Genomic DNA, 12,503 nt, shown 5'->3' with positions numbered 1-12,503 from the left:
GGGATCAGGGAGTCGTCTTTGTATCCATTTCTCTTTCTCCCTGTCTCCCCATCTCTGTCTCAATTTCTGGTCATCTCAGATGCCATCAACCCCGATTTTCCCATCTTCTGGGATGGAAGGTTGTTTCTATGGGGGTTGTGTGCCCCTCTCCCAGTCCAGCCTCCTTAGCTAGGGAAGGGCCCCTGGTATAACTTGGCACCCTGGGGGAAGGGAGGGCATTAGGATTCCTGGGTCTTGCCCTTTGTGGTCCCCTTCCCCAGCTGACCGAGGTGGCACTGCCACAGAGTGCCCTGAGGCCAAACACCAGGAGGAAATGACTTTCCCTGAGGTAGGTGTGCTTTTTTGAGTCTAACTCCTGACCCCTAACCCAGGTCCCCAGCGCGTGTTTGGGACGTATTTCCGAGTCGGATTCTACGGCTCCCGCTTCGGGGATTTGGACGAGCAGGAGTTTGTGTACAAGGAGCCATCAATCACAAAACTTGCTGAGATTTCCCACCGGCTTGAGGTGACTTGGGGGTTGGGGGGTGGCCAGGGCCTGCCCTTCCCAGAGGCAGAGGCATGGACAGACTGGCTCCATCCTGGAGGCCCCGATTCCCTCCACGCCCTACTTCTCTGAATTTCCCCTACCCCGTCCCCATCCTCTCCAACTTGTTAGCCAGGGAACTTAACAAGGTGCTGGTGATGAGATCCAGGGGCCAGTAGGGCCTGGACAGGCACTGGTTCCCAGTCAACAGCTTGGTATTCTGTTCCCCAGGAAAGGGAGGGGGAGAAGAAAGGGGTGGGGCCAGCTCATGGCTGGGAGGAGGAGACTCCCAAAGCTGAGGATGGAGGGGGAGCAGGGCCCAGACATTTGTTATCAATTTAGCGGTGGATTCCAGGGCCCAGACAAGGCCGGGCTACCCACGTGATGAGTGAGGGAAAGGGGGGCTGGGGTGATGACTCAGGGTAGGGGGGCATGCTGTGGGCTGCGGCTGGGCCGGCCGGAGCCGTGCTCATTAACTTTCTGACCAGTCATGAAGGGGGAATTTGGGGGTTGGGGAGAAATCCTGGGTCCTCCTTAGCCCCCCTTCCCTGCCCGGGCCCAATCTGGCCCCATTCCCCAAAGTATCTCCCAAACCCTTGACCTGCCCCCCCTCAGGAATTCTACTCGGAGCGTTTTGGGGATGATGTGGTTGAGATGATCAAAGACTCCAACCCTGTGGACAAAGCCAAGCTAGAGCCCCACAAAGTAAGAGGAGTCCCCTAAACATGCCCCCTGGCATTCCTTCGCCTTCAGCATTTCTAAAGGATGAAGCAGGGGGGGTCCAGGAGGTGTAGCCTCTGGGGGTGGTTGGCAGGCAGCGGGCAGATTTGAGTCTTGTGGGGGAGGTGGTAATCCTAGGGTGTTTGAGGGGCCTTCATGGCCTTCTCCATCACTCGCTCCCAGGCTTACATCCAGATCACCTATGTAGAGCCCTACTTTGACACATATGAGCTGAAGGACCGAGTGACATACTTTGATAAGAACTATGACCTCCGCACCTTCCTCTTCTGTACGCCCTTCACGGCCGATGGCCGGGCCCACGGGGAGCTTCGAGAGCAGCACAAGCGAAAGACACTACTGAGCACGGCCCACGCCTTCCCCTACATCAAGACCCGAATCAACGTCATCCACAAAGAGGAGGTGCCAGGGCCATGATCCCAGGGGCTGGGCTGGGACTCCCCAAGGCAGGGCAGAGGCCGCAGACCTCCAGCTTCCTAGGGCCCACCCAAGGCCCCTTGTCATTCCCAAACCCATCCCAATCTTGTGTCCCCAGACTGTGCTGACCCCCGTTGAGGTAGCCATCGAGGACATGCAGAAAAAAACGAGGGAACTCGCTTTTGCTACAGAACAGGAGCCGCCCGATGCCAAGATGCTCCAGATGGTGCTCCAGGGCTCCGTGGGGCCCACAGTGAACCAGGCACGACTATCAGAGGGTGGAGACCTGGGCTGGCTGGGCACTGACACAAACTGAAATGGGCAGTATCGCTGAGCCAAGGCAGAAAATCAAGCGTGAGCATGAGAATGGGTGAACCAGGCAGGAGGCCAAGGATGGAGGACACCGCAGTGAAAGAAGGCTAGGCATGATCTCTGCCAGGCCTCATGCTGTTTGGGGTCCAGGGATAGTAACTGCAGGCCTGAAATGTTACCCAGGCAAGGCTCAAGGTAGAGATGTGAGCTCTCTCAGCTCCCTGTCTTCACCCACAACCAGGGTCCCCTTGAAGTGGCACAAGTGTTTCTGGCTGAGATCCCCGAGGACCCCAAACTCTTCCGACACCACAACAAGCTCCGTCTTTGCTTTAAGGATTTTTGCAAGAAGTAGGTCTCCCCATCCTCCCCACCCCCACCCCTGGTCTGTGCCTTCCTACCTCACCCCACCCCATGAGCTCCCAGCCTCCCCTGGAACCTGAGCCCCACTTCTGGCCCCAGGTGTGAGGATGCCCTGCGGAAGAACAAGGTCCTGATTGGCCCTGACCAAAAGGAATATCACCGTGAACTCGAGCGGAACTACAACCGCCTGAAGGAGGCGCTGCAGCCCCTGCTGACTCAGCGCATCCCGCAGCTGTTTGCCCCTGCTGCCTCGGGTCCCAGCCCCAGGTAAGGAAGAACCAGGCAGGCTCCCAACAGGAGCCCCCAAGCCAAGGAGACATGATGGTCCATGGAACATGGTGATACTCCATCACATTTCTCTAGGGTTTTAACGTTTGCCAAGTGCTCCGAGTCCATTAGCTCACTTGATTCTGGCCATGACCTTGTGAGCTGGATGCTATTATTACAGATGAGGAAACTGAGGCTCAGAAGGGTTAAGGGGCCTGAGAGACAGCTAGGTATGGTAGGGAATAGAGTGCTGGAGTTAGAGTCAGACCTCACCCGCCATGAGAGCTTGGGCAGCCCCACTTTCCTCATTTGTAAAACAGGGATAATAACACCTACCTCACAGCTTGTTATGAGGAATTAAAAGGGATAGTACACATAAAGGGCTTTGGAAACCTTAAAGCCTACATAATTGTTAGCTATTATTATCATTATTTGACTAGGGCTGTACAGCTATTGGGTACCTGAGGTTGGATTTGAACCCAGGTCTTCTTGACCCCCAGATACAGTGTCCAGTATCTTCCAGGGTGCCTTCCAACCACATGGTCTGGGGGTCTTTGAGTAACCTAGTATGAGGGCGTAAAACTTAGAAAAGGCTGAAGGGAGGATAAATGGGCAAATTCATTTAGTCAGATGCCGGTCTTTTACCTTTCTTTGTGCACCCAGCACTTAGCACAGTGCCTGGCACTAAATAAATGTCATGAGCTTAAAAAATGTTTATTGACAGGCTGACAGTGAAGGAATAATCTTAGTGATGTGGGAAGGGAATAATAGAGGGATGGTAGAGATTTTTCTTGTTTGTTTCTGTTTTTGTTTTTTCCTTTTTTTTTTTTTTAAAGGCAATTGGGGTTAAGTGACTCGCCCAGGGTCACATAGCTAGTAAGTGTCAAGTGTTTGTTCTGAGGACAGATTTGAACTCAGGTCCTCCTGACTTCAGTGCAGGTGCTCTATCCACTGGGCCACCTAGCTGCCCTTAAGAGATTTTTCTGAAAGGAAACCTTGGGGTTGGGAGGACGTAAACTGTTACTCTGATATTGTGTCTTTCCCTCCCTCTCCCTTCTCCCCCCACCCTAGGAACTCTTTGAACAGAACAAGTTTCAGAAAATTTGAAGGCTGATTAAGAAGGGCTCCGAAGAACAGAAGCCAGCCTAGGGGGCTGGGACCCCCCCCCCTCACATACAATGGAGGCCTGGCCTGGCGCGGCTCCAGGACAGGGCCACTCTGGTGCTTTTGTGCCTTCTACACCCGCACCCTGCTCCCCCTCTGGCACTGGTCCCAGTTGGGGGAGGAGGGGTCTACACCTGTGTTTACGTTTTCCGTTTTTAATTTAAAGTGACTTTTTAAAAAATCACCCACTGAGCATGATTCCTCCCTTGAAGGGGGCTGGTTGGGGGCGGGTTTCCTGTGGTCGGTCTCTCTGTGGGAGGCTACTTGTATGTCATACTTCGTCTACGTGCTCCCGGCCAGGATGCTGGGGAGCATGTCCAAGCTGGGTTGGGGTGGCCGGGAAGGCACTGACCCGGTCCTGCCAGATGGACCTGGCCTCTGAAAAGAAGAGGGGGGCACAGTGGGGGCACTTCGCCCACTCGGGGCCCGCCCTCTCTCCCTCCAGTTGGGTTGGGATGTTTGGAGATGTTTTGGCCACTTCGTCTTCGACACCGCTCGACACCGCCCTCCTCCCCCCTCCCCGAACAGCCGGCCCGCTGTGGATAAGGAAGGAGGGAGCTACCCTGGTACAGGGGGTGTTATCGCAGTTTGGAGAGGGTGGAAGTCCTGGCAGAACCCCAATATGCCCCAATATTCTGCCCCACACCCCTCCTCTAAGAAGGGTTTCTGAGGCTCAAGAAGTGGAGGGGGCCCGTCGGGTTTTATTCGCGTCGCGCTGGCTCCTCTTCATTAGCTCTTTGCAGGGGTAGACACCCGGGTCGGGAGGGGCCTGAGAAGTCCTCCAGCCCAGAATCTTTCCTTTCCATTTCGGATCGGAAAGGTGCAGAGGGAGCCCCTCCCACACACACCTGTTCTGCAGGTGGAGCCCGCACCTGTCCCCTGGGCCAAGACACCTCCAACTCCCCCACCCCACCCCCAGTCATGGGCCGCAGAAGTTAGTGTACTCGGGCTTTGGGAGGGCGGTGTTATATGGGGAGGGGACAGGGATGGGGGCGGGGCCGGGCTGGGAAGTGGGGGGGAATCTCGCACCGCCCCTCCAGCGGCTGGAGCCGGGCAGGGGGAGGAGGAGGTGGCTGCCGAGGCTGGGAGCTGAGCAAAGCCCGCGCAGAGAAGACGGGACGGGACGGGACGGGACGGGGTCGGGGCTGGAGAAGGAAGCGAGGGGCCGAGCCAGGTACTCGGGCGTGAGAAAGAAACGGGAAACATCTGGAGCTCAAAGCAAGGTCCCAGCGTCTGAATCTCGTGTGTCTCGGACTGTCTTTTCTCTCCGTCTTTCTCTCTACTGTGTTCTGGCTGGCTGTCCTCTCCTACTTAAGTCTCTTTCTTTCTCTCTCTGTGTCTCTCTCTCCCTGTCTCTCTCTCTGTGTCTCTCTCTGTCTCTCTCTTTCATTGTGTGTCTCACACATTTGCCTCAGCGTCATTGGGACCATCCTGTTTCTCTTTCTTGTCTCCCTATGTCTCCCTTCATCTCTCCTTTCCAACTTTCTGTCTCTATTCCAACCCATTTCTACAGTACCTTCAGTATGTGAGCGTTGCTCCAAAAGCCAGTTTAGTCTCTCTGTCCAAGGCAGATAGATTGGTCGATGGGGGGCTAAGAGACAATGATGAGGCCAGAGGCCTTCCTGTGGCCTGGGCTGGGCTGAGGCTGGAATTGGGGAGGGAGTAAGATCCAGCTGTTTGCTATTAGCTGAGGCTGGCTAGGAGGCCCTGAAACCCCATCCTGTCTGGTAGCCCCCTGGTTGTCCCCGCTCAAGCCTTGGTATCTCCTCCTGCTACCCAGGAGGCCCAGCCCTTCTCTTTTTTCTATCATATTTCTAGTCCTTAGTCAGGTTGGGTCCCCCAGGGTCCAGCGAGCTGGGGGGTGAAGAAGGAACAGGACCAGGTTCCCCCTCCAACATACACAGACTGAAGCTCCCTCTTCAGCAGCCTGAACCCTAGAAAGAACCACAGTGAGACCCAGGGCAGGCTTGTCATCCAAGGGATGGAAACGGGGAAGAAGAAACTGTCTCGTGACTTTGAGAACTGAACTCCAGTATTCTAATTTCAACCCTGCAATCTGTCTTTTCCCCCTTATCTCTACATTCAAATTTAACAGAAGACCAAGAGGGTGGGGACCTAGGAGACTCCTGAAAAGTTTAGATGGCATCCTGCCAGGAAGTAGGAGGATAGAATGAATCCTGGTGCCCATCTCTAGTATGGGGGTGGGGTGGGGCAAGATTCAGGCTAGAAAGAGGGAGAGAACCTTTTGCCAAAGAGAGAGTACTGTCCTGGGAGGGTGAATCAAACCAGGAAAGCCAATGTCTGAGCCAAGGAGAGGGTTTGGGAGCCAGAGGTGACATCTAGACCTGAGGAAAAGCTACCCAACAGAAAAGGGGTATCCATGCCCAGGTAACTGGGGGGGGGGGCATCTGGGCATGAATGGGGTGTTTGGGAAAGAGGTATTCTGCTGAACGAGCAGTATTTGGATCTGGGAAAGGGAGGAAGGGAGCGTGGGGGTCAGGGAAGGGGTATCCAGCTGGGAAACAAATATCTTGGTGCTCAGAGGGGGTGTCCAGTTCACGTAATATTGTCAAGTAACAATTTATTAGGGAGGGGCTCTGATGGGGAAAGGGGCATCCAGTAGGAAGACGTGTCTGGCCAGAGAGGGAGTGTCCAGTGTTTGGGAGGGGAGCCACAGTTAAGGGGAGTGTGGGGGCCTGGCAGGGGACATTGGACTGGAAAAAGAGAGCCTGGGGAGGGGGTGTCCAGCAGTTCTAGGGCGGGTGTCCATCGGACTCAGACTGAATGACCCCATTGAGGAAGGGGGCGGGCGGGACCAGAAACTGGACAATTGGCGCTTTCAGGCCCCTGCAAGAGATTTCCTCCCCCTGACCCCCTAGCCCCCGTCCCTCTCTTCCTTAATTCTCTATTTGTCTCTCTCCCCCAGTGTCTTTCTTCTCCCCTTGCCACTTTGTGTGTCTCTGTGTCCAAATGACTGAGGACTCTGAAGGAGAGTTCCAACTCCCCTCTCCTTCCTTCCTTCCCCCCAGCTTAATCTCTTCCCAAGCCCATTGAGGTAGGGCAGGAAATCATGATCCTATAGATCAGAAGACTGACCTTGCTTTTAGGCCCCCTCCCTTTGGCTCCTACAAGCCCCCTCCCCCTCCAACATCTGGTTTCTGTTCCCATCACACCGTACATCTGGGGGTCTGAGTCACTGGCTATTAGGTGGGGGAAGGGAAAGCTAAAGAGGTCCCTGGTCTGGTTGCTGGGACCCTAGAGTTCCTCTCTGTCCTTGTCTCATAACCCAGACCTTGATTTCCCATGTGGAGATTGAGGAGATGGGAGAAGGAAGGGTAATAAGACTGGGGAGGCAGACCCACAATTCTTCTCTAGCCCCCAAATGGTGGGAAATTTGATGAAAGTAGGAACAGTCTGTTCCTCCATGTTCCAGGGACAAGAGAGACTGGAGGATGTAGACAGAAAGTCAGAGACAGAGAAAGAAACCGACAGAAAGACCTGGAGAGACAGATTGACTCGGGGGGAGAGAGAGAGAGTGTGTGTGTGGCCAAGGAAAGAGGACGCCTGGCCTCGGCCCCATCCCTGCCTGCTTTTCCCTTCTATCCCAGGTATGGGCCTGCATGTGCAGACCTGGGATCAAGGGGCTTTGATATGAGGAAGTTGGAGTAAACCTCTGCCGGGGCCCATCTGAGCCTTATCCCTAAGCCACAGGCATTTAGATAAGGCTTGAGGCAGGGGATGCAAGACAGCCTAGAGCAAGGTCAAGGGAGCTCTGCCCCCCACAGCCAGGACTGAGCAGGCTGCCTGATCCACACATATGGGGTGGGAGGGGATGGCCCCCCAGTGACCTCCCAGGGCTCCTTTGGGCTCAGGGTCCCAGGAACTGCCTCTGGCCAGGAAGGACAGTGTCCTGGGCCAAGGGCCAAGTAAGAGGCTTCTGAAAAGCCTCACAAGGCCCTTCTCCACCCATGGCTGGAGTTTTTCCTTCTTCCTTTCCTCCCCTCCTCCCAATCTGTGTCTCTTCTCTTCTTCCCCCCCCCCCCCACAGCTGCCCGCCCACCAGGCCCCCCAGTCCCTGCTTTCCCCTGGGGTGGGTGTGGCTGAGCCCTGAGCCAAGACTTGTTCTTTGGTGGCAGGAAGTTCTCATGTAGCCGAGGCAGCGAAACTGTTTATTTTTAGAGAAAATTGTTTCCATATAGGGGAAAGGCCTCACTCCTTCACTTCTCTCCTGTCCACTGGCCCTGCACACTGCCTCTCCTCACCCATCGTCTCTGCTGCATTGCTGCCTCTGGTCGTCATCGTCTCTGATAGACTCTCTGTGTCTTTGCCTCCCTGTGACGGTGACCTTGTCTCTCTATCTCCCTGTCTTTACTCATCCTCCTGTAAGAATAAAAAAATGCCCCACCTAGATGCCCATTCACCCTCTTCCATGATGTCCCCTGAAAGCAGCAAGGGTGTCTTCTGGCATCCTTAAAGGACAGGTTGGGGACTCCAGCCTTCCCTGGAGGGGCAGGATCAGGGCATGGCTGAGGTGAGGGGGAGTAAGAGCAACCTGGGGGTATATTTGGGGGACTGGGCAGGGAGAAGGGCAGGGTGAGGTGCTTCCCCATAGATGGGCATCTCTAGGAGGAGAAGGAGGGCCTTGTGTAGGGATTGGGGCAGGGGGGAGTTGGCTGGGCCTGAACAGAGTGGGGTGGATGGGTATTATGGAAGCAGCTGGAGTCTATCCAGGAAGGGCTAAGCAGGATAGATTTGAGGGAGGTAGAAGCAGGGAGGGCTTAATGTTTCTCAGGGAAATGCCCCATCATCCCCTTCTGGCCTCTATCCCTGTGGAATATGGCGTATGTGTATGTGTGTTTCAGGGTGGGGAGGGAGCACGAGCTGGTTGTTTCTTGTTTCCCCATGCCCACCCTGATCTGTCCCATTCAAGCCAGAACAAACACAAGTTCCATGAGTCCATGGAAAACAAGCTTTGAGTCCAGCCCACCCGAGAGGGCTTATCAGGCCAGCTGTTGGAATGTTCCTCCTCAGGCTAGAGATGGGCTCAGGGACATCACCTGACCTCTCAGTGCCCAGGGGACTCATGTATCCCCTCCATGCCAAGCTCCACCCTGACCCATTGACCCCACCCAGACACTGCTAGACAACCCCGGGATCATAGAATTTAGGACTTGGAAGGATTTTAGAAATCATCAGGTTGAACTTACTCAAGGGACTTACCCAAGGTCATAGAGCTAGCAAGTAGCAGGGACAAGATTGTAGTCTGAGCCCTCTATTCTCTCCATTGTACCACCCAACTTTATCCAGGGCTTCCCCCTCCCCATCTCTTTGTTTTTGCAAATGGCTCAAACTATTTGTCCCCCCATGGCTCAGACCATTTGATGGTATTTCCATTAACACCACTAAAAGCCCATATTTTCGGCCTTCAGTGCCCCAAGATCAGTGCTTGCTAGACTTCTCCCCTTGCATATTCTCATCAAGATATCTTCATGGCCCTGCTGCCAGGTGGAGGTGATGCTGAGCATCCCCCTCCCCCGACCCAGCACAGGCACAGGGCAGGGCAGGTCTGGTTAGAGGCAGGGTGTGCCCAGGAGCTCCAATACCTTGCTCAAGCCCCAGGGGCAGAGGCCCAGAAAGGGACCCAGCAACTCTCCCTACCTTCTCTCTGCCTGGTCCCCCTCAACACACACACACACACACACACACACACACACACACACACACACACACACACACACACACACACACACCTCATGATTGTCCTGAAAGGATAGAGCGGAATCAAAAGCATGGGAAGAATGTCAAGTGACCCTTGTCGGGCAGGAAGGAGTGCTGCCAGCCTGGATTTCTGTCCTCTGCCCAGGTCCCCAAGGGACACTCATGGTCTCTGGCTCCCCACTGTTTCTCCCCTCCCCAGGAGGCTCTTGGTGCCAGAATCTAACTCCACATTAACCTGGTGACCCCTGAGAAGAGTGAGGCTGAAGGAGAGGAGATGGCCCAAATCCTGCACATGGAGTCTGCCTTCCCAGGTCAGAACCCACCCCACCCCCATGCTTCACTCACACTTTCTGATGTACTCAAGCTGGGGGTTGGGGTGAGAGGGACAGAAGAAAAGGAAGACTGTCTGTTCCCAGGCTGGATGTTTCAGTCCCTTTTATCTCTGTGGCTGTCTCCCACTCTCCCTGGGATCAACTCTTTAAGAGCTCCAGACATCAACCAAGAGTAAAAGTGGGAAACATAGCCCATGTACTTGTGGGGCCCCTAGTCCAAGGGAGGAGACCCAAAGCCATCCATCTAGCACGTGAAAGGGAATTTGGTACTAACCACATCCATAAGCACTGGGCGGGCGCTAGAACTAGGTGAGGTTGACCAAGGAGGGCTTCTCAGAAGACAAAAAGATTCTGTGGGAAGAGGAAGGGGGCAGAGCATCTGAGATGTAAGGATCCCTAAGCCTGGGGACAGGAAATAAATGACACCCCACCATCCTTATCTTGTATCACTTCAGGGAAGCATGTGCCCACGTCACCCACAGCCTTCCCAGGGAAGGACCCAGAGCCCCCCTACTCGGTTGAGACTCCCTATGGCTACCGGCTAGACCTGGACTTTCTCAAATATGTGGATGACATTGAGAAGGGCCACACCATGAAGCGGGTGGCTGTGCACCGGCGCCCCCGACTCAGCTCCCTGCCCCGTGGTACTGGCTCCTGGTGGACTTCAACTGAGTCCTTGTGTTCGAACGCCAGCGTGGACAGTCGCCACTCGGCCTACTCCTACTGCGGCAGAGGCTTTTACCCACAGTATGGGGCTCTTGAGACTCGAGGGGGCTTCAACCCCCGTGTGGAGAGGACCCTGTTGGATGCCCGCCGAAAGCTGGAGGACCAGGCAGGTGGTGAGTGCAGTCGGCCCCAAGCCGGGGGCCTGGGTAGCCTGACACCCAGTGCAGCCGGCTCCACGGGCTCCCTGGCTGGGGCCGGGCTTCCCCCCCGACTCTTGTCCACCCACAATGGTGGCACACCACTGAGCTCCTCAGGGCTGTCCACGCCCGTGTCACCCACACCAGGCCACCTGCAGCACGTACGAGAGCAGATGGCTGCTGCCCTGAGGAAGCTCCGTCACCTGGAGGAGCAGGTGAAACTCATCCCCATCCTTCAAGTCAAGGTGTCTGTGCTGCAGGAGGAAAAGCGGCAGCTCAGTGTCCAGCTGAAAAGTCAGAAGTTCCTAGGTCACCCTGGCGCCCGTACTGGGGCTGGAGGCCGGAGCCGAGGTGAGCTCTTCCTGGACCTGCCAGACCCTGCTGAGCCCTTCTCAGATTTGGACATTGATGGGGAGAAGAAAGCAAGCCGGTCTGTGGGTGTGGGGCCAGAGGATGTCAGCACCCAGAGGAGTGTGGGCACTTGGGTTCGGGAGAGGGACCTCGGGGCACCTGAGGGCCAGGCTGCTCTGACTGCCAAGATCGCTGTGCTGGAGACACAGCTGAAGAAGGCCCTGCAAGAACTGCAGGCGGCCCAGGGCCAGCAGCCAGTTCCAGCATCAGCACCAGCCCTTGCTCCCACCTGCGCCTCAGTGAGCCCCTCAGGGGTCATCCAGGAAGGTCCTGAGCCTCCAGAGGAAATGGGAGTACCATCTGGCCAGTATCCCCCTAGTGACTCCCGGATCTGGCCACCACCAGATGGGCCCATCAGGGTAGATACAGTGAAGGTGGTCCAGGTGCAAGGGGAGCCTAAGATTGCCGCCAGCACAGCCACAGGGACCCCAGCCCAAAGGGCCCAGAGCCTGGAGCCATCTGGCCCCGGAGGACTTCGAGCTCTGGTGACACGGAGTCCTGAGGGGAATACCTGGAACCAGCCCTCTATAGCTGTGCACTGCACCCGGGAAGTGGTGGAGACCACCTTCCCAGGCCCCGTCATTCCCATTGTCCCTGCCAGCCTGCCATCTAGCACCTTCCACGTGGTAAAGAAAATCAGTATTACCACTGAGCCCTACCGGGATGGGGAGAAAGACCAGGAGACTGCCCCTGGCCTGGGTCCTGGCTGCAATGGACTGGCAGGTGAGCCCTGGGGAGGTGGAGGAGGGGCAGCCTTCATAACTGTCACATTTTTGTGCTCAGTCTGGAAAAACCGTTTGGATTGTCAGTGCCTTAGGACTTCTGACTCTGGTTGGTCCACCAAAATGGACTCTGGTGTCTGCCTGGCCCAAACTCGTACCCCTGGGGTCAACCCAAGATGGCATACTGAAAGGGTAGTTATAAGTGACATTGATGTAGAGGGACTGTGGGTCAGAGAAAGCAGCATTGCCGACATCTTGGACTGTCGCATATTGTATGAACTAGACAGCTTCTGCTAAGCTTGGACGAGGAGAAAAATGTTGGAGGTACAGAGGCAGATTTAGAATTGGCATAAGGAAAACCTTTAAAAAAAAACACTTAGAATTGTCTAAAAGTAAAAGGGATTAACTCCCCATCTCTGGAGGTCTTCAGACAGAGGCTGGCCGATCACTTCTTAGGGATGCTGTTGAAGAGGATTTGCCATCAGATGTGGGTTGGATCAGATGTCCTCTGAGGTCCACTTTAGCTCGGAGCTTCTGTGATGGACCTACATTTTGAAAGGGAGGACAGCGGTGGATTGGTAGACAGTCGAAGCAGAGGGGGCGTACTTGGAGAGTTGGGAATTTATGGAGAGTGAAGAGAAGCCCACCCTGACCCTCATCTTCCATTCATTCTCCT

At 55.3% G+C, this 12,503-nt stretch overlaps 2 protein-coding genes across 12 annotated transcripts in view; both read left to right on the top strand.

The window, feature by feature from the left end:
- Positions 1-3,965, top strand: part of DOCK6 (dedicator of cytokinesis 6) — a 56,414-nt gene extending 52,449 nt beyond the window's left edge. For 5 of the 6 annotated variants that reach the window (XM_027850883.1, XM_027850885.1, XM_027850884.1 and 2 more), the window contains 7 exons: positions 380-505; positions 1,139-1,228; positions 1,427-1,663; positions 1,797-1,940; positions 2,232-2,338; positions 2,450-2,617; positions 3,689-3,965. In XM_027850883.1, the coding sequence (XP_027706684.1) occupies positions 380-505; positions 1,139-1,228; positions 1,427-1,663; positions 1,797-1,940; positions 2,232-2,338; positions 2,450-2,617; positions 3,689-3,731 (915 nt within the window). In that variant the 3' untranslated portion in view covers positions 3,732-3,965. Of the gene's footprint in view, positions 1-371; positions 506-1,138; positions 1,229-1,426; positions 1,664-1,796; positions 1,941-2,231; positions 2,339-2,449; positions 2,618-3,688 lie in introns of those variants that run through there. The other variant, XM_027850886.1, reaches the window with a different exon arrangement.
- Positions 3,966-4,865: 900 nt separating this feature from the next.
- KANK2 (KN motif and ankyrin repeat domains 2) overlaps positions 4,866-12,503 on the top strand; it is a 28,362-nt gene continuing 20,724 nt past the window's right edge. Inside the window, exons 1-3 of one of the 6 annotated variants that reach the window (XM_027850893.1) lie at positions 4,866-4,955; positions 9,699-9,810; positions 10,287-11,828. In XM_027850893.1, the coding sequence (XP_027706694.1) occupies positions 9,774-9,810; positions 10,287-11,828 (1,579 nt within the window). In that variant the 5' untranslated portion in view covers positions 4,866-4,955; positions 9,699-9,773. The other 5 variants (XM_027850896.1, XM_027850892.1, XM_027850891.1 and 2 more) reach the window with 5 other exon arrangements.

This window comes from Vombatus ursinus, unplaced genomic scaffold, assembly GCF_900497805.2.
Source record: "Vombatus ursinus unplaced genomic scaffold, bare-nosed wombat genome assembly UNPS02009173.1, whole genome shotgun sequence".
In the NCBI taxonomy this organism is placed as follows: domain Eukaryota; kingdom Metazoa; phylum Chordata; class Mammalia; order Diprotodontia; family Vombatidae; genus Vombatus; species Vombatus ursinus.
This window is presented reverse-complemented; position numbering and strand designations above follow the sequence as displayed.